Source organism: Chlamydotis macqueenii, chromosome 18, assembly GCF_036417535.1.
Source record: "Chlamydotis macqueenii isolate bChlMac1 chromosome 18, bChlMac1.mat, whole genome shotgun sequence".
Taxonomy (NCBI): domain Eukaryota; kingdom Metazoa; phylum Chordata; class Aves; order Otidiformes; family Otididae; genus Chlamydotis; species Chlamydotis macqueenii.
In genome coordinates this window covers 3,633,680-3,659,419 of record NC_141573.1, presented here as the reverse complement: position 1 = coordinate 3,659,419, position 25,740 = coordinate 3,633,680, and the positions used below count along the sequence as shown (strand labels likewise).

At 51.9% G+C, this 25,740-nt stretch overlaps 1 protein-coding gene across 2 annotated transcripts; it reads right to left on the bottom strand.

The window, feature by feature from the left end:
- Window positions 1-1,052: 1,052 nt before the first annotated feature.
- Window positions 1,053-19,123, bottom strand: CACNG5 (calcium voltage-gated channel auxiliary subunit gamma 5). Of its 2 annotated transcripts, XM_086762291.1 has the most exons (8): window positions 19,058-19,123; window positions 17,899-18,062; window positions 12,611-12,940; window positions 6,037-6,269; window positions 5,188-5,274; window positions 4,299-4,439; window positions 3,513-3,658; window positions 1,053-3,105 (listed from the first exon to the last, which is right to left on the bottom strand). In XM_086762291.1, exons 4-8 carry the CDS (start codon window positions 6,242-6,244, stop codon window positions 2,848-2,850), a joined length of 840 nt encoding a protein of 279 aa, XP_086618417.1. In that variant the 5' UTR covers window positions 6,245-6,269; window positions 12,611-12,940; window positions 17,899-18,062; window positions 19,058-19,123; the 3' UTR covers window positions 1,053-2,847. The 2 variants fall into 2 exon arrangements, with proteins under 2 accessions (XP_086618417.1, XP_086618418.1); XM_086762292.1 differs by lacking the exon at window positions 17,899-18,062 and having other exon boundaries at window positions 19,058-19,111.
- Window positions 19,124-25,740: the final 6,617 nt, after the last annotated feature.

Here is a 25,740-nt window from a genome sequence, read left to right as displayed (position 1 = left end):
ACGCAGCAAGGACAGAGTGCGAGGCCAGCACTGAAATAAGGGTGGGAGAGAGACCAAAGGAGGTAACCGAGCGGTGTTATTCAGGGACCTAAAGGTGTAGCATGACAGATTAAGGTGGGGTGAAACCATTCCAGAGGGCTAGGAGAGGTGTTTAAATGAGTAGGGGTCCTCAGGGGGTACTACAGCTATTTACTGAGCACTTGGTGCTGTGGAGAACACCAGCCGTGGGATGATGCTTGGGGGAGAAGGACCTCACAGGGGTGGGCTTCGCAGCCCACCCCACCACCTTGCCCATGCCATGCTCGTGTCTCTGTGCCTCAGAGGCTCTGGAGAAGTTTACAGTCACCATATTTTCCTACTCAAAACCAGCGTTTACTGAACCAACAGCAAACACTTATCTTGACAGATTTCTTTTGGCAGCCCCCCAGCTCACAAAGGGCTTGTGCTCACTGGGTGAACGTGCAAACTCCTGGGCTCACAAATGCAGCCACCACATGATGACAATCTCTCCAATGAATTAAAATAATTACTTTTCTAATTCGCCCCTAGACTCTGCTAAACCTTCTGGGGCCTTGAGGAAGGCGTGAAGTTTTTTTCACATCTTCTGTTTATGTAGGCAGACATTTTAATTTATAAAATGAATAATTCTGTATTCAATCAGTACAAAGGAAAATTCCACTCGGGGACAGGGACGTCTCACGATGCGGCACAGGATTAACTGCACTAAACAACTCCCCGGTGAGGAGGAACGTAGCCGTGTGGGACAGCCCCGTGCCTCTGAGCATCGGCGGTTTTGGTGATCTGGAAGGTCTCCCTTCCAAGAAGGACTAAGAATATAGAGGATCCACCAAGGGGAAGATACAAAGGCAACTGTCTTTGAGCCAGCAGAAACCGCTAATTTCAAGCCCAGCAATCGAGATCGGGCTCTAGGAAATGCAAGGTCATCGCCTGCGAACTCCAGCGCTTTCTTGGAGCCCAATTCTGAACACAGAGATCCCAGCGGAAAACGGAGGGTTTGTCTGGGTGCGGCAAACAGATGAGGACCAGCAAGCTTTGTGGCTGGATGGTGGGGCTGTGCTTTAATGCTTGAACATTCCCAGCAGCAAACCTGTCGTGTAGCACTGGCAAACTGGGTTTTAAGATGAGAAAACAGATGCCTGAGGGTGATAGAAAAACTAAGAGTAAATAGAATTGTATCTACAAAAAGATGCCCTAGTTTTAAAACTTCGCAAATTAGGAGTCAGTGACACTAGATATACACGAGCTAGACGTTATTTGCTTATCTGAAGGAAGTGGAGAGGAAATGATCCCATTCAAGGGGTGGCTGGATATACACCCGCAGTGAGGTCCCATGGGACGGGCGTCAGAGTCGATGCAAATAGTGCTGTGCCAGGACTTGGACCTACTTTGGAGTAGTTTGTAAATAATGAATAATAAACAGTAAACAATAAAAATAATAGATATTAAATAATAAATAATATCAAACAGGTGCAACATTCATTACACGGTATGCTACAAATGAGGTTAAAAGCGCATATATTCTGTTTGTTCTAATTACAGTGAGACAAAACAAGCTCAAATATACCAAGAGTTCCTCAAAGTTTTTGTTTTTCAGAAAGGTTTAAAATAATAATAAGAGAAATAAAGTTTGGAAGAAGCTCTTTCTCCTGTGAGGTGACAAGCTCGCAGCTGGCCCAGGAGCCTGCCAGGGAGCACGGCCTGTTCCTTCCCTGCCCTTCATTTTCAGAGTGATGCTCTCACCCTGGCAGCTCTCTGTGACCAAAACGCCAAAGCATCATATGAAATTTTAACTTAAAACCTCAAAATAAGATTTATACACATACACAAAAAGCAGCTAGGACATCTTTTTTCTTGCCAAAATGAAATATAAGCCAACTACTCTGCTATGATGGACTAGTGCCGTTAACTTCAGCTACATCACTTTGCACCGGTTTGGGATCTCAACTTCCACCAAAATAACTCGCACTTCTGGCCACAATTTCCCCTAAATCCTATGCCCAAGGTTTCCTACAGGAATGTTTATGTAGTTTTCCACTCGATGCTGCACTGAATTTCTCCCAGCCACTCTTCAGACCTCCAGTCTACAGGATGGAGGAGGAAAGGTGTGTGCCTGAGCCACCCCAACAGCCCGGACACCCCAGGCCCACAGTGCCTCCCATCTAACATGGGATATTTAAGGAACAGTTTGCAAGTGGCCACAGAGAAATAACAACCTGCTTGCATCTAAGCCTGCTGAGGTATAGTCGAGAAAGATGGCTATTTCCCATTACAGCGTGGTTAAAAGTGATATCAGGCAACGAATGATATCAATCAGTAAATATTGAATCAAGACAAGGTTTATATTTTTCTAATGATGGCTATTTCTTGGAAATTTACACAAATCTTTTACGTCTGCTGGCGTTTAGGCCAGTAAATCTATAATTAAATGACACAGTCAAATGCACAAATTTTGCAGCCTACCTAAACCAAAAATACACTTTTTTTTTTTTTTCATTAGTTCTATTCTATTTTCTCTTTTCTGCTCTCCAGTCCAGCCCTGGATTTATCCCCTAGGCAGAACTGCTGTTTGCTCAGCGGGATGAGCTGAAAGAAGAGGACTTTGGAGAGATTTTTAGTTATGCAGGGAAGAATTAAAAAAAAAACAAAGAAAGGAAAATATCCCAATTCTCTAGGTTATATAACCAATCTCTCTGGTTATATTTACGCTCTTATAAATAGAGAATTGCCCTGAAAGGGTGGCCTAAAAAAAAAAAAAAAAAAAAGACAAACGGAGTCAGGATGTGGCAACTGTCGGCGCTGGGTGGGAGCGTGCAGGGGTGGTGGGGCTCAGCACGGGGACGAGGACATCTGGTCATAGTCGGGACACTTGAGCAGAGCCGGGTAGTTACTGTTCATCTGCAGGGACGCCTCGCTGGAGATATCCGAAGGGCTGCGTCCCCGGGCCCACGCGTCCGGGTGCAAGAACTGCCCCGAGTAGTCGGAGCAGTTGCTCAGGCGGGGACGGTAGAAGCCGGGGTGAGGTCGGTAGATGTCCTCAGCCGTGTAGCGCTTCATGAACAGGTAAACGGACATCACCCCAGCGCTCTGCAGGGGAGAGAGACACGGCCTGACACTCACCCTGCTAACGGCTGCCTTCCCCACCACCAACAAAACAGAACAAAACTATAAATGCCTTTGTTTTGCTCTGCTGACGATGCAGAGGGGTTCCCAATGACAGTCACTTCCCTGCCCTGTGCCTCGAGTTCCTGCGGTAAATAATGTGGCACGACCACGTCTTCTCCTCCGCATCCATGCTCAGCATCAAATTGTGATCAAACGCCCCATCAGTGCTCCAGGCTTGGGGTCTGTCCCCGCTGTGTATGCTTCCCACCATACTATATCTCTGCTCCCATACCTACCCCAACTGAGGCCTCTTTTTGCGGACAGCCTCAATGCCCCTCCCAACGAGAACAGGCTATACTCGTTACAGGGATGTGACAGCTCCCAGGTACCTCCGTGAGAAGGAAGGAGATGGCAGAGAAGGCAAACGACCATCCGTATTTGTAATTGAAGAACGTTTCCGAGTCCTTGGTCCTGTTCAGCATCTCGTCGTTAATGCTGGATATGTAGAGGACCAGCCCCACCACCAAGGACAGACCTGGGGAGAAAGCAAGGAGAAAGCCAGTGGGAAAAGCTTCAGGGATGAAGCCACTGAAGAGGCACTTCCTTCAAGACTTGACTTGTGGGTGAAAGTGTGGAACTGTGAAAATGTGCTTGAAATAACTGGGGAAAGAGGCTGCTTTCCTGCTGAGCTAACGCGGGGCTCTCCTCTCATTTTACTCAAACCGGTACCTGCTCAAGCAAGGCTGTGTGCATCGAGCAGGAGCTGGCTTCAAAGCTCAGCTGTCACAGCTATTTGTTCAACACCAGCACAACACCATGAATAAAACATTCACTTGTCTCATGTAGAAACATCCCGGTTGAGCAGTTTGAAGTTTCAGATCTCTCCTGTGACCGACGTGCCATGAGAGGCATCCTCTCCCGCAGCAGCTGCTCCTGCACGCGTGCTGGGTGCTTTCCCCCGCATCTCCTTGCCGCTGCCACAAACGAGTCTCACACCGGCTGATTTTCCATCCCGCAAAGCCTGAGCAGGCGGCGGGGCCGAGCCGGGAGCCCTTGTGCGTGATGACTCCAACGAGGAGCCAACAGAGCGGGTTGGGAGAGCACCGGCAGCTACAACAGCAAGCGTGCTCCGTGCTCACGGATTTTAAGGAGAAAAGCTGGCTGGCAAAACTCACCCGAGAGGATGAAGAATATCCCAGAGACGAAGGCGAGGATGGTCCTGTGAGGCCGAATGTGGCCAATGTTGCTCAGGATGAAGCCGATGAACATGAAGAAGAGGCTGACCAGAGGGAACGGGGTGGCGGAGCGGATCATCTCTGGGGGGAGAGGAGCAGAGGAAAGAGAAGCCAGGTCAATCCTCCCTACACAGCAAGAGCAGCAGGCTCGGCCGGGTGGGACGGCTCCAGCCCTGCTGCTCTCTGACCACCTTGTGTCCTTCCTCGCTCCTGGTTGATGTGGGTGCCCCTGCGCTGCTCCCCCGCCCCTGGCAGGGCTTCCCGTCTTTGCTAACGAGCTGAGGTGACTCTGGCTGGCTGCGGAAACGGCTGCCAACGTTCATGTTTCTGAGGGTTTCTGTGTGCAGTGTTGCATGGGAAAACAACATCGGAACCCGCATTTTTCCCTAGCTTCGCTGCAAAACTGTTTGCTGAACACTTGTGTTTATTAAATCAGAAATGACTGCAGAATTCATCGTGAGAGCTGCAACACTCCATCCTTAATTTGTCCCACTATGTAATAGGTAAAATTGACTCGACAGAATAAATACAGCTGCAAATTACAAAGAGGAGACTATTAAAGCCAAACACTCCTGTAACCATCAGTGCTAAATAGCCAGAGATGAAAAACTGTATGGCTTAGAGCCTCTGTGAGCATCTGGCCGTTAGAAATGGGTGTCCCCAAAAGCTTAGGAGCATGTTGGAAAATCCACATAGTAAAAGCTGTAGTTGCATCCTCACATGGTAACACCATCAAGGAACTAGGAGCTTCTTTGGCATGGACACAAAAAGGATTTCTTGGGGGGATCCCCAGTGCCCCTTTGGTGCAGGACCCCACCAAACCACTTACTCAGGACGTTGACTGTGGATTCAGACGTCAGCTGGATGTTCATGGGCATGACGTATTCGATGGTGAAGCACCGGCCACGCTCTTCCCCTGCGGCAAACAGAGACTGAGTTACACCTGCGGTGTGTTTGTCTGTTTGTTTTTGGTGAGGGGAGCAGAGTGGCTTTAAAATTAATTTTGGTGTATACGTAAAAACAATCCTGCTTTTTAGTGCTGCTTCCATCTTGGGTGTCAATGTCTGGGGCTGAAGACAGACATCTCTTCAATACCACCTCCCTCGTGCAAAAGGGTTCCCTTGTACGTGAAAATGTGACCTCTGAAGCCAGAGGCTTTAATGTCACCCCAGGGGCCGCATCAGATCTCCTTGCCTCCACAGCTTTTTCAAGGCAGCAATTGAAACTTTGTGACATTTCAGATCGGTCACTTTGAGATTCCCGTTCCCTCGGGTTCTATTCAACTCCGTCCCCGCAGCCAAATCGCTTCATCAAACTTGGCGTGGACGGAGGGAATGGTCCAGCTGACCTGAATCTAAATGGTGCAGGGACAAAATGGAAAGTTTCAGCTGCTGCCCAAGGCGCTGCGTCCACGGCGCTGGGACAGAGCAGGACGGCGGGTGGTGGGGTCTGGCACGGCAGCAGCAAACCCACCCAAAGCCTATGTGCAAAGGCACGTTTATCCAGCTGTTAAAGCTGGGCATGGGGTGATGGCATGACTGGGGTTGTGCCTAAGTTTGGAAGCAAAGATGGGCACAGCCTCTAAAAATCCCGTTTTCCCCCACCCTGCCCCACGGTACGGCACTGATACACAGCAAACGTTACCTTAGATGGGCAGTTTTTAGGAGGGAGGCCATACCTGCCAGAAAGCAGACCCTCCAGAGCCCCGAGTGCAGCGACAGCTTGATTTCGGCTGTCTGGTTTTGGGGCTGGACGATGCCCTCCTCCAGGTAGAGCCAGTAGTCGGTGCTGACGGAGATGCCCAGGAGGCCAAGGCCGCACACGGCGAACACGCTGCTGAGCAGGGTCAGCGCCTTCCTGCCACAGGCACTCATTCCCAAAAGCATGGGGGGGCCGAGGCGGCGAGGACAGCTGCCGGGAGAGGGGACACGGCCATCAGCACGGAGCCATCTCCCACTTTTTGGGGGAACAGATGTGTCAAAGCTTCACCCTCTGCCCTTAATTGCTTATTTAGGTCGAGCTGAAACAAGCCATTAAAACAATCACAGCAGGCACTGACAGATGGAGAGTTTGAACCAAATCCCACCCGACTGCTGCCCCGCGCCCGCCCAGGGCTCGCGGATGCGTTGAAGGCCGAGTGCCGGGGAGGGAGCGGCGTGGGATGGGCTGGTGGGGACCAGCTTTTCGGCTCCCAGTTTGTTTGCTGCAGGTGAATTCCTGCCGCTCCAGCCAAACCCGGCGCTCGTCTCCCCGAGGACGTAGCCAAACTGCAGCATCTGCCGTGCTTGGAGCCTTATCTGACGTTCCCATGAAGGGCGGCAGTGCCAGCCGTATCTCCTCGGCACAGGAGCCTGTTGAGGCTCACGGACACCGTATTGACAGGTCAAGAAAAATATTTTTATCTGCTGGACCAAAACCTTGTCGCAAACAGCTCCAGTCACCACCCTGCTCCCCCCAGTTTTGCCATTTCTCCTTTCCCAGGGTAGATTTACCCACCGGAGTATCAAGATCCTCATTTTGCAAAAACCATGCTACATTTATGCACGCTGAACGACATCACCAAGTGCCTGAAAGCAGAGCAGTGTGACAGAATAGCCTGCATTTTCTGCTTTTTATTGTGCTTGCTGGATCAGATCTGCCAGCACTGATGTCAGCTGAACATAGGCTGAACTGGTCCAAACTGGGCTTGTCCTTCAGGGGGAGGCAGGGAAACAGGGGCAGAGAGCTGTGGTCAGGCCCTGGGCAAACATTACAGAAGGAGGCAAAAAACTTCCCTCGTCCCCATGTTGCTTATGGATGGAATCTTCATTTTTTTTTTTTTTCTTTTATTTTTGCTAATTTGTGGGATGTAGCAGTTCTCCTGGTGCCCTGCAGACTGATAAAACATCACCAGACATCAGAGTTCTTGGTGCAGCAGAGAAAAAGTGCCATTAATATGGGGGGAAATAAAAGCCACAGAAATGAAAGATGAGAGGAATAAGAGCAAGAAGGAAAAGATACGAGCGAGAGACGGTCTTCTGGGGAGTGGGAACGAGGCAGTAGCACTATCGACTGCTTCTACAAAGGCGGTATGAATCACAGATAAGTGCCATGTCATGTATATTTTCCAAGGCACATTTTGCTGTTGTTCAGCACTGCAAACAATAAGGAAAAAAAAAATAAATCCAGCTAGACAACAAAAGCTGCCCAATTTAACACAGGAGCAGTGGGGGGCATCTTCCTTGGGCTCCCTTTAAAACTGCGCAAGGCTCATTCACGCCGCGTGAAGTTTCGAGAGACAACAGATGGGAGAGGGCTGGAGGCAGAGCACGGCGTTCCCCCGCTGCCCGGGAGGGAGGGCACAGCCCTCCTAAACGCACGTGTTGTTTGAAGCCTCTGTTCCCCAGATAATGCCGGGAAGCAATAGAGCCGGGGTACGTATTTAACGTCACCCTGGGCGCCAGCTTTTGAACCGCTGCAGGAACAGCTCCATCACACCTGCCCTCACAGCCGGCGTTTGCCGTCGTGGCACGCGTTGGCGACCCGGCTCTTCGGCAAAGAAGTCTTGTTGCTGTTATCGCTGCGGCAAAGGTGGTGGGATTTAGGAATTAAATCAGGAGATGTGGCTCCTGCCTGGGCCAGGAGACGATGGCTTGCTGTTCTGACACGTCCGGGCAGGCGAGCAGACCGGAGCAGGGCTTTACTTCTTGCACCTCTGATGTGCACATATTAATAGTTACTTGCTTACAGTGACACTCAGAGATGCCATGATTCCTCACAGCTTGCATTTTTACACTCGAAAGCCTCTAAAGATAATGTTCTGCCGAAGTTCCCTCACGATTAATACAAGCAGACGATGCTGGTAGCTATTTCTTGCTGCCGAACGGCCTGCCAGCCACGCTCTCGCAGGCAGCTCTGTGCTCTTGCCGTGCCCATCCCCAGCAGAATCACCCAGCACCGAGCTCCCCGACAGCCCTGGCCTGGGCTGGGCTCGCAGGAGGTTTCGTACAAGAATCATGTGAAGGAGCCTTGCAGTTCCTGCAGAGCCCAAGTAGCTGCGTTCACTGACCAGCTGCAACACCCAAGGCCTGTCTGCACCTCCCGCTCGCCGCTCTGGGCAGGTCTGACAGAGAAAAGCAGGGAATGCTGCTGGAAGAGGCGCAAATTCTTGAGCAAAAGAAAGTGAGTGAGAGACTTTTAATATTGCATCCTGCCTGAGTCCGAAGCAGACGAGTGCATCCTGGTAGGAAGCAGATGTACTTGCACACTCAAGTGCCGCAACAGTGCTGACAATTCTCTCCCATATAAAATGAAGGATTTGGCTCTTCCCACGTTCCTCACTGGATGGGAATATGCTGTTTCCCAGCTCTTCATAGATCCCCTTTGATCCACCAATACGGGCAGGCCAAGCAGAAATCTTCTGGCTCATCCATTCTTCTCCCTAACTCACTCAAAGTCATATTTTCTGGTTGCGACGTCAAAATGAACAGCGTTTACTACAGGATGTCTCATCCTTCTGGGCATTTTGGTGCCAAAACGGTAAAAGGCGCTGGAATATATTCTTGGCTCATGTATCAGCAACAAGCCTCCTCCCTGCACATTCTTCGTTAATAAGGAGCCAAAAATCAAAGTAGTGAGTATGTGAAGGTCCAGATAAAGCCATTCAGAGGCAAACAGCTAAGTATCTCCTGTGATTTATTATTCATCAACACCAGGCAGTGGAAAATAGACCCATTTGGCATCATTTATATTGGTCATTGGGGCGACGCTAGCAGCAGGGAGCGGGGTCGGTGTCAGTCACGCCTCTCAATTGCCTCATTTCTTTTCTCTCTCACACTTCAATTTCCACGGCAAGAAGGATGCATTAGAGAGTGATCCCTGTTACTGTCTTGCTGGCACATAAAATCGAGCTGGGTGCGGTGGGGGACGGGAGGCAGGGATGGTGCGGAGCAGCCGCTCATTCCCCCACGTCCAGCACCTGGAGAATCAGCAGGGCTCCCAAGAGAAAGATTTTTCAAGGACAAAAACAGGAGCTGGCTTGGTTTTCAGCTAGGATTTAGTCCCCTGTAACCTTTACCAATGGTGTTATGCTTCCTGCCTCTGAAAAGCTGATGCTGTTTGGTCTCCAACAGGAGCTGTATTTTAAATTAAATGAATATAGCCCCAAAGATTTCCAAGAAATAGAACCTTAGAGCTACTCCTGCTCCTTTGGTCACACCGTGCCTCCTGGTAGTAGTCCAGGGAATAATAAAGGCAGTCTGCAATGTAATTTGCAGCTCTCATAATGAATTTCTTTTTGTCTTGGAGCCACAGCTTCTGATGGAAACCGCACAAAGCCCTCACTGGGACTGACCCCTTCAGAAAATGAAATGAATATTGGCGTTGTTCCTAACGCACTTTGCCCAGGTGTAGGAATTAGTCAAAGTCCTTACCTACTGCTCCATGGTCACAAAAAGAAAACATTATCCTGGTCCTGGTTTCTGAGCCCACCCCTCCCTGACCTAATGCCAGCCACAAGCCACTGCTATGGACTGGGGAAAATAAATGTATTGCTGGTCAACTGCCTGGACAGGATGGGTCATGTCAATAAATCACTGCTCCAAGCTCACTGGAAAACAACGCTCACTCCTGCCCTGGGTAAAGGTAAAAAGAGCAGGGCCAAGCCAGGCCAAGGAGGCAGCTATTGATTTTTATGTGGCTAGAGCATCATTTCCAATTTCCTGACATTTGTGAGGAGGGGAAGCGCAGCCAAGGTTATTGGAGCAGACAGGAGGGCAGGTTTGGTTTGTGGAGGGGTGCTGGGATCCAGGACGAGCCTGGCAACCTGCCTCTGAGGTTGTGAAAGCCTGGTCCCCGCTGAAAGCCAAGGGCAGAGGGGAGTCGGAGGTGAAGCTGTGGACGTGGGGCGGTGGGAGAGGCTAAGCAGAACACAGAGGAGGAGGAAAGAAACCTGGTGGAAGCGGGAGTAGGAAACCCACTGAGTGAGTGATCGATGTACAAAGAACATCAGGGACTTGGGTAAGAGCTGGCAAACGCAGGAGAGCGTGAGCTGGGATGGAGCTGAACTGAAGGGACCAGCTCCCACTAAGCTGCAACAAGAAAATTGGGCTGGCTAAAAATAAAGGGCCTTCAAGCAGCATGATCTCTTCCTCAGGACACAACACAGGCCGCAAACATGGGCAAAAATAAATAGGTCAAGGAGAGTGGCTCTTTCAGAACTAAACTTTCTGAAGCCGGCAGCGCTGGGGCAGGCAGGACCGTGCTGGGGGGCTGGCAGGGACCACGGCCACATCATCACCCTCCTTCAGACGGCACAGCATCACCCTGGCTCCTCCGTGGGCAAACCCAGAAAAGCCCAATTTGGTCACGGATAACCAGAATGGAATAGAAAGGCCGCCGCAGAAGGGCATAGCGGTTCCCCTGAGCTTACGGAACACCCAAGGGGTGCAAAGGCTTTGGTCCTAAAACAGTGCACACACCCAGCTGACTCGAACTGACGCTCTGTTGGTCTGTGGAGGTTTTGCTGGTGTGAGGAGCACGCTGTGAGATGACTTCAGCCACTGCTGCGAGTGTGCAGCTCAGCAGAGAAGAGGAAGAGAAGGAGGTGGTGTGGGCAGCGCCCGCTGCTCCGTCTGGGACTGAGCAGAAGCAGCTCCACAAACCTGACCTGGAAAACTAGGGGAATGGGAAAGAAAGCTTTGGGTCTGGAATTACCGCCTGGGAAGCAACAGGTCATTCCTGAAGTTTGGAAAAGGTGTCCTGCAAGCAGAAGAGAATGACAAGCCTGCTCTTTTCCCATGTAATCGCTGAAGGAGAGCAGGGATGGCTGCAGAGAGAAGCCCCGTCTCTGGGGCTGGTACACTGAGAGGGAAACGGCTGAAGGGGACGTGGGCTGGCACGGGGCCGCAGGGTTCCCAGGAGCCCTGTCCCAGGCGGCCAGCACCCACCACCTCATGTGGTACATGGGAAGACAGAAACACGTAAGGCAGCTTTACAGAGCTGCATTAGTGTCACACAGAGAAATGGCAGCTCAGTTTCTGAGGGAGAAATTATGTATTGGAAAAATTAAGTACAGAAATAAATCTTTTTTGATGTGGAAGAGGTTTAGCCTGATATTAAGAAATGAAACAGTCCATCTCATGGCAGTTTGAACAAGCAGTAGTAACGGCGACTACCAGCAGCCATAAACTTCAAAATGATCAATACTGGACTTGAAAGCTTCCCCTTGGCTGCTAACAGCGGTGCTGCGCGGCCGGCCCCGCACGCAGCACTGCCATTACAGCCCGGCAGAGACAGCAGCATTGAGTCAATCGAGTGCATGGGGCTCACAGGCTCTCCAGAAAGGGTGGTTGTTTGTTTTTTCTTTTTTTTTTTAAAAAAAAGGCTGGTTATGACTTATTTAAACCTAGATTGAGCCACAGCAATCACAAACCTATTAATTTTCTGCTTGTCATCAGACACAAGCAATGCCTGAAAAATAATCAGAAGAAGCGATGTGCCACTGCTACACACTGTAATGCTCACCACTAATTTTATGGGTGGGATAACTTGGGATTTTTCTCTTAAACTTGACTGGCATAATTTTTCTGAGAAATACTCCTTTTCTCCAGCACTTCCTGTGCTTCGTTTCTGGGCCAAGTTACTTTTTTAAGCTCGATCAAAAAATCCTTTCATGGCAGTACAAGAGTGAAGGAAACGCTGTATAGAAAGTACCATATTTTTCTGCCCCAAGGCTGACCCACGGCTGCTCTTCCCTCTCCTTCTTTACCATGCACCAGCCTTTTTGCTAAAAACTGCTCAGAACCTCCCCTTTTTGCTACAAACTGCTCGAAATCCGCCCTTTTTGCCTGGGGTGGGATTGCAAGGGTGGTTGTTATTGAGCCCACCTTCAGCTCCAGCACCAAATACAAGGAGATTAAATTATATTCCCAAGGTCAAAGGAGCAGCAGCTGAGATTCGTTTCCCCAGCCCAGCCCTCTAACCAGCCGCTTTCCCAAACTGGCCGCCTTTGCCGTGCCCGCATCACCGCGCTCGCCGGGGCGATGGCTCCGCTCCAGCTCACTCACGCTAATGGCTTCGAATGATGCCAGCAACTTTCAACAAACAAAATCATCGACCGAACATCCCCCCGGTCCTGGCTCACACGCTGCCAGCACAGCCCGTGTGCGTACAGCTAGTCCTCATTCACATGGTCTTTCTGGATCCGCAAATATCCCCCCAAAACCTCATATAGAGCACGTCCCGCCTTTCTCCTTGGCGTTTGAGGCTCTTACCTCTTTTAACCCCAGCTGAAGCAATGCTTTGGCAAGCGGAAAACCGCCGCCGCTGGCTGTGAAGGTGGGAAGCTCAGGTTCTGGCAGACCGACTGAGAGGTGAGCGTCACAGCAAGGAGGATCCTCGGTAGATGCTTCAGCTGCTGAGCGGCTCTGGGAGGAGCTAGGTGGCTTCAGCAGCGGGCAGGGGAGAGGACCTGGACCGAAGGAGAGGGTGCAGCCTTGGCTCTCCGCCTCCCACCAACTCCCACAAGGGACATGCGAGGCCAGGACACGGGGACAGGTGGGTAGCAAGCACGGCTCTGCGTCCATGCGCCGGCAGCTCCTACCCTGTGGGTTTGTAGAAAAACATGACACGAAGTGTGTTCTCAGGAGGGAAGCAGAGACTAAAGTCCACTTCTCCGGGTCTAAACTATGTACATACACCCAAGTCCGGTTCTCCAGGTTCAAACTATATAAGTGTGTATATATATATTTTTTTATATATATATGTGGTTATATATAGTTACAGAGAGAGAGAGAGTGTGTGTGTGTGTATATATATTCAAAGTTTGCTGTCACTGACAATAGCTGAGCCCTTTCCCTCGCAGAGCCCTTCCCAACGCCCTCTCGCTCTCTGCACACCAAAGCCAACCTACAACATTCACCTACTTGCAGTGTGTCAGTGCTCGCTGTCAGGGACGCGAGCCAAGCTGCTGGTTTCAATACTCCGCAAAGAGCTACGAAAGCAGGACAAAAGGGGGAATATCTAGTGCTGCAAAGCAAACCAGTGGGGACTTTGCGCTGCAGCAACCTCATCGCCTGGGCTGTGCGGTGGCTGCCCGTTAACCTCTGCGTGCTGTACGTTACGGGCTGCGCTTTACATCCGAAATACATAAACGCCAGTAACCCGGCGATCCAGTGACCCTCTTCTGGCTTCGGCGTAGTGCGTCCCTCTGCTCAGCTCAGCTGGCGCAGAGGGAGCTGGAGAAAATCCTGAGCGGGGACGAGCGAAGGCAATGCGATCTCACTGCCCACGCCGTGGCCGCAGGAGAGCAGCCGGCTCAGCCGCCCGTATCCTCTTCACACCAGGACCAGGGCTAGGCTGGTCTGGTGGAATATGAAATCTTTAACAGTTGGTTCTTGTTCACTTCCACGTGTCATTTAAGATGGCACAAAGTCCTGCAGCGCCCTTGGGTGTTATAAAAAGGAGAATAAGCCTCTTCCTTGAGCAATGACAGCTTTTCAAGGTCTCTGTGTCCTTCCAGCGGCAAGGCAGGTCACAGCATGATTGAAGATCTCAGCCGTCTTTTCCATAAAATATTTATCTTGTTTTAAATTGAAGTGGGTATGGGCAGAACCCACTTCTGCCTAAGCCCTGCAGAAGCCGTGTATTATGAACATCGCACACAAAATTTCCCTGGGCTATAAACTTTTTCTGCTACAGAAGATCTAAGAGAAGCCCCAGTTACCAGCCCAGGTTTCAGGAGACGTGGCTGCTCAGCAGAGAGGGGCCAACACCCCCGTTTCCTTCTTTCCCCTGAACCATCAGTGCATGACAGCGTGAGCTAAATTAAGCAGCGCTGGGAGGTAAAAAATAGCATCGAGAGCTAATAAAAACTCTTCCACCTCCCCCGTGTCGGCGTGAGGAGAGGGCAGCCCCGGGTACCCGTGCTGCGGAGGCAGGGCAGCCCGCCGCCGCTCGTCCCTCGCCGCCGCAGCTCGTCTCGCCAGCGCTGGCAGCTGGAGTGTTTTTATGAACACTTCCAGTGCAATAAATGAGAGAAAGCAAGAAATCCCCCGAGCGCTGTTGGAGTCTCCGACCGCCGGAGGCTGCAGGCAAGCAGCACGCTGGGCAGGCTGCACGTGCCGGCCACGGCCACTGAGAACTCCGTCCCCTCGGCATGATTAAACATGGTCGCCAGCATGAAGCAGATGCCTCGTTAGCCAGGAGATTGCCTTCCTCCTTCCCTGCTTAGAAACCATCTTTACCGCAAAGCCTTTGGGTACTGAAACGATGGCGTAAAGAAAGCAGAGAAGGGCTGTATCATCCACACCTTGGGCAAACATCTTAATGACCCAAGTGCCATTCGTGGCCACCATTAATCCCAGTTGCCAGGTGCAAGAGCTGCTCCATCCAGCTTTGCTTCAGCGGTTTGGCACTCAGCTCCTCGGATGCCGGTGGCGGTGTCCTTGTGTACGAGCTCTCCGGGTCTGAGGCTGAGCAGCTGCAGAAGTTTGCTTCCATCTTCACACAGGAAAGGTCTTTGCTTTGTGTAGCTTCATGGATTTAATCAGGTTATGTGATCTTAAAGTACGTAATAAGCATTTACACATAATTGGGATATTAAACTTTCTACCACCCTGATTTTAGCAAGATTCATTGCCATTTCCAGGATTTAACCATAAATGTCCCAGCAGGCAGGGTAAGAGAAACCGTACAGGGCACGGAGCAGCACGACCCAAGGCACAGGCGGCACAACCCGGTCGGAGGAGCACGGCTCGGTACCAAGCCCAGCCTTGGGAGGACACGGGCTGCCTGCCCTGCTCAGCACAGGGAAGCGCAGCCATGTCCTGGGAATGTCTGTGGGAAGAGGCAGGGAACAGACTCGGCCTCACTCTTTCCCCGTCCTTCCCCCAGGCCAGCCCCCATTACCAGGGGAACTTGGTCTGACTGCGTGTAGCTGGTCTTAACGCGCACCCCTCTCCTGGTCACACTGTCCCCTTACACCATCACGGGCTTGTCCCTGCGGCAGCACCCAGCACTACCTCTCCTACCACCTGTATAACAACCTGCTGTTTTCTTCTCCGTGCAGCCTGTGAGATATCTTACAGCAAGAACTGTGAAACAGTTGCCACACGTGATGCTGACATTGCTTTCCTCTTCAGCCATCCCCACCTTCCTTCAGTTGTTGTACAGAAAAGGGCAATTTTGTCCCAATTTCTTTCTCGCCTGTATCTCACCTTTTCTGTGCTTCAGCAGAGATGTGCTGCTTCCCAAACAGCAACCCCAGCAACAGAAGCACTTAACACAACTTTCCAAATCACCCAGTTCTCTAGGTCGTGTTTGTTGTGTTGCTTCTGGCCGTCTGCAGCTTCCAGGGCTGCCCAACAGCATCCAGGAGAGGACCATTTTCTGTTGGATACAAAGCCAGTGTGGCTCCGAGCATCGCCCCAAGAGCCGTCACGGCAGCAGGAATGGGGGAAAACCGACACGAGGGAAGGTGGGGATGGTGAGAAATGAAAGCAGAGCCCCAGCTCAGGTCAGGTATTTTGGCAATGCCAAAGGCAAAGCTTTAATTCCTGTAAAAAGCGATGGCATCCACCCTCACTCAGGTAAAATGCACGGCGGGAGGAGATGAAGGCAGAGCAGCCGCCAGCCCCACCATGGCTCCACCCAGACCCTGCCATGGTCTTGGGAAGGGCTCTCGGGTAACAGGCTTTGAGTCCGGCTTTTATCTGTGAGACGGGTGGGAAGTTCATGGCCCATCCCTCCATGAAAGCTGATGGAGGATGCTCCAGGATTTCCCCTCCCACCCTGTGCCAGCACCTGCCCTGTGCCCCCACGTTGGCGCCTTTCACCTGGCTCCAGTACTGTCTGCGGCATCCAACTTGAGCATCACCTTGGTTGGGTATTTCCCAAATAGTTCAATTTTTTTTCTTCTTTGATTGTATCTCAGTGTCTGAAGTGCTAATCCTTACAGAAGAGGTGGCTCAGCTTTTGCATGGGACATGGCACCCAGGGAGTGACTTTGTCCTAGGAAAGGGAGGACTGGAAAACTCTTTCGATCGCATGTGTCTAAGCAATGGTTGGAATGTCTCAGCTAGCCTTACATTATGGTATCAACCTCTGCTGCTGAATTTTTAATAACCAAGCCCATACAGAGACTCTCCTCCCATCTATACCCGACTTTATGACTGTTGCCAAGGGGAGGTTCCCACCCACCGTGCTCACAGCTCTGCTGTCCCCGCTCGCCTGGAGAGCTGGAGAAGGCAGGGGGACACGGATGCCTACCTGGGACCCCACTGCGCACCCGTGCTTGGGCCACCTCTACCATGTATAACCCACGGCACTTCTCCAAGCGAGCAGAGGTATCCCCAGCCGTGGAGAAAAGTGAGAGCTGTTGTAACCAAGCGTCTCACATCTCCCGAGAAGAAGGCAGGGCCATGGGGCTGCCCACTTGTAGGGCTCGGAGGCTGGGTGAGGTCCTGCCCTGGCAGCCCTGAGCCTCTGTGCCCTGCGGACAGGGATGTCACACAGCAGCGCCGGATGGGCACCAAGTGGGAAAATTAATTATCTGCAAGTTGTCTTGGGTCAGTGGATGCTGTAGCTGTGCTGCTCAAAGAATCCCCCCCTCAGCACAGCTGTGAGCACCGCTCTAATGAGGTTTTTCACTGATGAGCAATAGTACCTCCCTCATAATAAAGGAAAAGCTGCAAGTCCCATCCTCCAAAGGGACCAGCACAAACCCCACTCATCTGTGACAGCCCGTGTTCCGAGCATGACGAAGCATCAGTGTGGCCCTTCGACAAATCCATTTTCCCAGTAAATATTTTACTACAACTGTCAGAAGTGTGCGGCTGCACAGTGCTAAAATCGGTGTGACTTTGATTCCAAATACTCTTTCTAAAGCACACCTACAACCCAAACCCCATTTAATTTCAGTGAGATTAAGACTCCCAGACAACTTTTGTCCTAGACTCCATCATCTAGTTATTTTAAAAATGCCACCTTGAAATCAGGGCTTTAAATCTTCCCAGCTGACTAACGGAAAGCTCCCGGCGCTCGCTCCAGCCGCACACTTGTGCAGCTCGCAGCTTGCCGTTGCTGCTGAAGCCTCTGTGGGCTTGTGCATTATTTCCCTTTGGTATTTTATATTCCCTTCCCTCTCCATAAATGAAGCTGAAGCTGCAAATGCTGGGGTATGGCTGCTGCCAGGTGGGGATTCGTTCAGCTCAATGAACATATTCAACAGCTACAATAATACAGCGAGGGACTGGAGAAATAAAGACACAGAAGCATTTCTGTCCCCTGGATGCCACGTGGAGCAGCCGCACGGCAGCCAAGGGCAAGGCGTGATGGCAGCGGGCAGCAGCGATGGAAACGTGGGCACGCTCCTCCAGCAAAGCTGCCTGCCCAGGTCATGCCACCAGCACCCGCTGCTACTGCACAAAACTCAGCAAAAATCCTCCTTTTTTAGCTGAAACCCTCCTTTTTAGCGTTCTTACTGAAGTAGTGCTATTTTCAGTGGACGCCAGACCCTTGCTGCCCTTCCCAAAGGCTCACCTGCACCATGCAGGCCACCTACCAGCTCCAGCAAGGCCTCCTCTTCCTCGGTTTGGGGTTCGGGGGGTGTGAGGGACACAATGAGGACACGGGTGGGGATGCCAGTGCTGCAGGCCAGACCCGCGCTCCGAACACCACCGAGGAGCCTCCCACTGATTTGTGCCTGGAAGACCCGGCCCTAAAAAGCTGCAAAAATCACCACGCGTCAGGGGCTGATGAAGTTTTGCAAAATGCCAAGCGATTATTCAACAGCCGAACAGCGTGTCGGAAACCCACCCTGCTCGCTGCCGTGGTGGCTGCGGTGCCACATTTCACATTTCAGCACATTTCACGTGTCCCCACCTTCCACAGGGTAGGAATAAGCGGCACGTGGAGAAGTGAAGACAGGCTCCATGTCCCCGTTCTTCTGTTCATATGGTAACACATGATCCAGCTTTTTGGGGGGGGAGTTTTTTTCCCCTTCTACTTTATTTCACATAACAACCAGGTCAGGTTTTTCTCAGATAGCCTCACTTGCATTCACGCTCCCCTCTCCAAGAGGTTTACTACACTGGAAAGCACTGGCGGCCCTGACTTCCAGCGGATTTTACATTCCCTGTGAAAATACACCTCTTCTCCTCAGCTCAGCGTTCAGAAGTCACGGGCTAGAGAGGGATGCTCACGGCGCCCAGGAGACCGCTGTGTCCCTGAGCGGTCTGGAGGAGAAAAGGGATGAAAAGCCGGGATTTACCGGCTCCCCGTGTGCTAGGTCCGCCCTGGGATTTTGGACGGGGCTCCGGTAAATCCGAACTACCGTCGTTTGAGCGGTGCCGGGAGAGCGGAGACGATGCAACCGGTCAGGCACCGCAAACCGCCCGCGGCCCCGCGTACCGGTACCCCGGGCTCAGCCCCGGCGGCGGCTCCGGCCCGGGGCGGGGCTCCAGGGACAGGTAACCCCCACCCCGGGGGAGCTACCAAGAGCCTGGCCGGCTCCGAATCCGATGGAAAATACAGAAATACCGGCGCCAAGCCCTGCCGCTCCACACCAGGGCGGCACCTCCCAGACCCCCCTGCCCCTCCTTTAAACTTTCGGGTTTTTGCATCCAAATCGGGACCCCCCCCCCCAACACCCCACGAAGCCAATTTCAGGAGTGTGCTCCCCACCCACCGGGGCAGCCTGGCCTCTGTCCCCCTCCACTCACCGGGCGCTGCTCGGGCTGCGGGACGCGGATGCTCCGCGCCGGGGAGGAGAGGGCATCACATGGCGCTGCCGGGGCCAGCCCACCTCCCCCTCCCGCCGTACCCCCTTCTCCTCCCTCCTTCTCATCCCTCCTTCCTTTTCTCCATCCTCCCCTCCTCCTCCTTTCTCCACCCACCCCTCCTTCCCCATTCCTCCCTCCCCTTTCACCCTTTCTCTTTATTCCCTCTCTTTCGCTCTATTGCTCTCCCTTTTCCTCTAGTCCCCTCCTTTCCCTCCATCCATCCCTTTTTCCCTGCTTCCCTCCATCTGTCCCCAGTCCCTCCGCTGTGGCTGCAGCTCATTACGGAGCCCCTGCCCCTCTGTGCCCCCCATGGTCCCCTCTGGGGTGGGATCTGGCTGGGGCTGGCAGCGCTGGGTGGGCTGCACTCCCTGGGATACGACTCATTTGGGAGCTGGAGAAGGGAAAATTGGCTTCGGCCACCAGCGTTGAACAAATCCCCGGCTAAGGACACAGCAGACAACGGGGAGGATTGGAGGGCAGCAAGCCAGCGTGCTGGAGAAAGCCAACTTGGCAAGGCTGGGACCAGGGCAGGGACACAGCCAGGGCTAAAGGAGAGAGGGACACAGGGGCAGATGTCTCTGGAAACTACTGCCAGAATGAGTGATTCAGCCAAAACACACAGAAAATTAGCAGCAGAGCCAAGAATAAGAACGCAGCTCCATCAGGGTGTCCAGCAACAGGACACTTCCTGGAAGGACAAGAGGGGAGTCCACACCGTGCGAGCTGGCAGCCCAGGCAGCAGGGCCAAGGGCGGCTCACGGCCACCGTCGCAGCGCCCGAGGCTCAGATTTGTACAGCAGCTTCCACAGCAAGAGCTTGTGCCGTGCAAGGGCTTTGCACGTGGGAGGGTCGCTCCTCCAGCCGGGTCCCAGCAGCAGGGAGCCGGGCAGCAGTGGTGCAGAAGAGCAGGCTGGCTCTGAGGGAAGGCACTGCTGAGATCCTCCAGCAGGAAAACACCACAAGTGATTTATTAATTACTTCTAATAAATTCAGTCTCTCGTAAGTACCGGGTCACAGTTTCTACACAATTTCACTCAGGCATTACACTTACCGCAACATTACTTCAGTGATTCCCAGTGCTCTGGCCAAAACGTGCCCTGTCTCTGCCCAAGACACCCTCAGCTAGCAAACCAGGAACAGCTGAACCAGAATCACTCACAATAAAGTGAGAACTGAGATGTGGAGGAGGCATCGGTTAGCTGGTTTGTTTGAAGCCAATGGAGCCATGTGCTCTGGCTGGTTGAGCTCTTTTTGATTTATAGAAATGACAGAAGCCGATGCAGATGTGTTCGGCCAGAACATGGTGGGGCCGAATACAGCGAAGTCCCAGCGAGATCCAGGCTGGTGGAAACCTGCCCCTCCCAGTAGGGCCCCAGCTGGCAGCCAGAGCCTCCTGGTTATGCGTCTTTGTGGGACTGCACCGCTGCATGTGTTATTTCACGCAAAATTACAGCGATACGTAAATTATAGTGAATTCAGCATGTTTTCCTTGGCTCATCTCTCAGCCCCCTAAGGAAGAACTGGCTGGCATTGTAAAGATGCATCTTTCAGAGTATTATTCCTTGCAGCTGGAGCTCTCAGAACAACCCCCAAAGGTACTTAGTACCTCTCAAGCACCTTCCATGAGGAAGATTCGAAGGCAGAAAATCCACCAGGAGATGGACAGTAAGGAGAGGGCAGGGATTTGGTTGGCAGAACGGATTCTTCACTGGAAAAAGGCAATAGAAGAGGCGATGCCCTACAGGACCCCAGCCCCACATGGCCCCAGGGAGGAAGTGGCTTCCCTGGGATGGAGCTAATCAGCAGGGAATTACCAATAAAGACAAAAAGTTACAAGAAGCAGGTTAGACCTGGATGTTCATCATGTTCTGTCAGGGTACATTATTTTAACACACTAATTGGCTGTTCATCACTTTTCTTTTCTCTGTATTGTTAAAAAAAATTCCCAAACCAAAGTAGACCTTCATTTTTCTCCAGAGAGGCACTCTGCTGCCTGGGCACCGTGCAGGATTGTTTGAATACAACATGAATGAAGGCTGCAGTACATCAGCCAGTGACACAATTAACCATTACAGTGTAAGAAGCCCCCAGCAGCCATGCATATAATCGATTTGAAACACACATTTTGGGCTCCAGTCTCTTTTCCCCCACCCACCCCCTCTGCTTCTATGCAAATGTACTTGGGCTAAAACACTCAGATGGATTTTCCGCTGCTGTTTGTCTCATACAGCAACTTCTGCCGCGGTGAAGTGCGTGCACAACGCCAGCGCTCACACCAGGAGCGTTTCCCACTGGCACATGGGGCTGGGCTGTGAGAGGGCACCGGTGATGCCCACACACCCTGCACGGCCCCAGAAACACAGCCAAGCTCTCCTACCTCCCCAGCAGCTCCCCGTAATTCCTTCCCTGTAACACCCACCTCCTTGCTGATGGCCAAAGATGGTGAAGATGAAGTGGAAACTCCTTCTCCTGGCCAGGAGCTCTGCACAACTGTCCCAGGCAGGACAATTAGCACTTTGCATCTTTTCAGCATCCTCAAAAACTTGGGACAGGACTTCACCAAATCCTGAGCCAACTAGATTTTTTTGTTGTTGTTGCTGCTGTTTAATGTAACACCATCTAGTGCCATCTCAACATCTCTAAAGCAGCATCACCTCAACCTCCCCACTTTTCACTATTTTCTGCTGAGCTCTCTCCTCCCCGGGAGGGAGGATCCTCCACCACAGGACATGTGGGACCAGTTAAGCCAGGTGGGATCTTGCCCGTTACAAGATGTTATTCAGCTGTGCCAGTCTTTGCAGGGCTGGAGCCTGACCCAGCCGGAGCAGCTCTGCAGCCCTCGTGCCAGTGGAGCAGCCTTTTGTGCTGTGTTCAAAATCGATCTGGAAGCACGAAGCTCCAGGGACACCTGAGCTGCCAGCTTTTAAGTTGCACCCAAGGCCAAATCTTATTAGTGAGGAGGGGTTTAAGCTTCATTAATGGCACAGACCAGAAGCAATTCCTTACAGCAGCTCTCCCTGGGTTGTCAGCGATGCAGCAGGGTGCCGAGGTCCCGTCTCCTTTTAGCGACAAGTGCTGGGTTCCTGCAGGTGACATCTGCAGGGAACAGTGAACCTGTTCCCTGCTCTTTTCCCTTCCAGCAGAAGTCATCTCGAAGGCACTCAGGACATTATACAATGAAAGGCCTGGTCCTGTCAACTTGGGCCACGAACCGATAGCCCCAGGTTTGCCTCCCCTCCCTCTGATTTGCTCTGTGCTGAATTATTCAGACCCCAATCCGCCCAGCTGACAGCCTGGGACGAGTCGCGCTGTGGGCAGCCTCCCCTCGAGCCCACGCGCGGCTCTGGTCCGGCGTCGCGCTGCAGCTATCGACCGACTTTAATTGCACACCAGGCTGTACGGAGTATTTTGGGCACGGGAAGGGAAAGTCTGCACCAGCCAGAAATTGTGGCGTTTGCCCGAGGAAAGAGAAGAGAGAGCAGGTAGATGCGACGCACTGGCGACGCGATGCTGAAGCTGCTGTGACTTGTGTGGGAGGCGACGGATGCTCCGTGCCAGCTGCCTCAGTGCTTGCTATTTTTTGTCGTTTCGTGGGCAGCATGGTGGGGTTGGGGAGACGCTGGAGCACAGTGGAGATGGGCAGCAGCCCCGGCACAACCCTGGGGAACCCGCTGCCGCCCCGCTGCCGTCCCTGTGCAGCTTCCGAAGGCTGGGAACCACTTGCTAGAGAGAGTTCTGAGATTTTTCTCTTTCCATGAAAGGGTGTTTGTGGGGCAGATTTGGCACTGGATAGCAAAACTGCCGGCAGCAGCCTGGGTTTGGGATCCGCAGCCACGGCACCCACGGCTCCTGCACAGCAGAGACATTATTATTTCTTTAGCTTTCAAACACTAGAAGTAGGAAAAGAGGAAAACTCATGGCACCAAAGAGCACCGTCCGCTCTCCCCTCTCTGGGGAGGGTTTTTTTCCTTTTTAAAGGAATTAACTCCTGTGGGCTGTTGGAGCTGAAGCTCCGTTTGCCGTTCCTCCGGCACATCCTTCCGCCCGGAGTGGCTGCTCAGGAGGAAGCGCAAGGAGAGGTGCAACATTATTTTTATCTCTGCACCCACATGCTGTGCAAAAGCTTGAGAAAAAAAAAAGTGCAGAGCCTTTCGCAGCCAGCCTCCCCGAGAGGCTCTGACTCACAGAATAACAAAGGCACACGTGTGAACGGAAGTTATATACTTTATTTAAAATAAAATACTCTCTGTAATCATATGGGTCTAAGTTGATTTAATAAAAGCTGAGGATCTGCCAGTTCAGGAGTTTTGCCCCGGCAGCTCGGCAAACAGAGAGCGTTTGCTCTCACTGTTGGGATTTTCTGTTAACCCTCCCAAAAAGACCGGAGGTACTGGCAATAAACCCCCTTTCGCATCAGGTCTGTGGGGCCGGGACCTGTCCAGGATGCCCAGCCCAACCCCATCGGAGCCATCCAGGCTGGCTGGAAAACGGGCTGCTGGCAGGGTGAGGGATGGCTCTGGCCGCAGCAATTGGATTGAAAAGGTCATGTTTGAGAAAGCAGTTTAGATGTCATTAATTATTAAAGCCTCGTAACGCCTGTATACAGGGTAATAGTTTTCCATATGATTTATATAGCACTGAAATTCATTATCAATCTTTTAACGATGTCAGGGTCAATCAGGCACAAGAATGCTAAATTACTTGTCCCAAAAGGACCAGGAACTGATCCAACAAGTTTTGGGACACTGTCATCGCTGGCCTGTGCTCTTTCCCTCCTTCTGCCCTTGCACTCATTACTGGTTGCTTTTCTAACCATTTCTGATGGATTTTTCCTGAAATCACACCCAATCAGTGCCTCAGACACGGTACACATGGTAGCAAATGACTTCTGTTAAAAAAAAAAAAAGAGTATATCTGGAGTGTCACTGAAAATGTTGAAGGTTTAACGAAGATTTATATGGATTGCTGTGGAGTGTTTCATACGGATTCAGAAGGTCTCTGTTATGGGCGCCAAGTTTTATTAATTGCTCTGAACAGAGGAGGGAGATAAGGCAAGGTGGATCAAGTCCCCGGGGCTGAAAGAAAAATAACACAGATACGGAATAAACATTGGTTTGTAAATTGAGGAACAACTGGTTTGTGTCCGGGCTGCTCAGGTTCCTGTGCTTCCCGGAGCCGCACGCGAGCGGTGAGTAGGGAATAAGCACAGGATCACTAAAAGGCCAATCCCCAAACGCAGCTCCTTTCAAAAACAGTTTTAACAGGAAATTTGCAGTCCCCCAAATACCACCAGTAGCTCAGCAGGTGCACCCCGTGCTCCGGAGTGGCAGTCAGGCCCTTCGTCACATCTGCCGCAACATCCACCCACATGGGTCAAATTCTTTACGCGGCACTAAAGCCCCGTCACCAGCCCAGCAAGCGGCCGTGCGGCCACTGCCTCTGCGGGGCAGCCGGATCCCTTTCGCTCCCGGCTGATGGCGAGGGCCCTGAGCCCTCCGAGGGAAGGGGGACCCATTCCCAGCACGTGAATCGCAGGCTCTGCTGCGGCAGAGAAAGAGACGGGTGATTTTGCCAGCCTTGTTGGGCGCGAATAAGATTTAAAACACTTCTAAGCAAACTTCCATTGCAGGGTTGTGTGGTCTTTTTTTTTTTTTTTTTTTTCTCACTCAGATATTGCGCTTTAAATTGGTTTTGGAAAAATTTTCCTCCCCTTCATCAGATTCTGCAACAACAGCTCCTGAGGTGGGATGTCAGGCGCTGACTCAGGGACCAGTAACGAACACTGGAAGTGGCAGCTGGTGTCTGACACCATCACCCCGGCAGCGAGCACGGCAAGTCCCTTGAGGAGGAGACAGCGTTGATTCATTTCCCGTGAGACCTGCCTCATTTCACACTCCTCCTTTGGGAAAAGCAGGGAAAAAAAAGCAAGAAAAGAAACCCTTGCAGGTAACTCTGTGTGTCCAGGCTTGCCACTGACTGTTCTCCTGGTCAGATCCTCATTTTTTTTTTCGGTTTAGCATCACTTTGGGAAGGTGACATGTGACAAAAGCAGTTGGGGAAAAAAATCCCTCTGAGGACAACCCAGCCACACGTGGCAAGAGCTTTCCTGATTCAGGCCCCTCATTGATTCGTCTTTGCTCCACCATCGCTCCCCAGGGCTTACTTGGGGTTTTTTCGGCCGAGCAGCAAAGGTTGCCTTTGGCGAAGCAGGTGGAATTATAATTACTTTGCGGTAATTAAAGCAGTCACCATTTTAGCTACCCTAGCAGCTCTCAGAGGAGACGGTTCTATTTGCAACTCATGTACCAGCTCTGTAAAAATATTCTGAGATTTCTAAGTTAAATACTCAAATCTCTAAGGGAAGCTGGGGCTGGGAGAGGGAGGATGTGCCTTTGGCTGGGGTGGTGGCTGCGAGTAATCGCTGTGATTTATCGAGTGCCTGGTGCTGGAAGCGCTTCCTGACAGAGACACTTTCGTGTACGGGATGGGGCCGGCATGGAGAGATTCAGCCTCTCCTGCAGAAGTCTTTAACTCTTAATTTTCACCAGGACCACAGGCCTAATCTTGCTTACGTAGAAAAAGTCAGAAATGCACAGTTTGTACAAACTCCCTCCCTTCCGCCC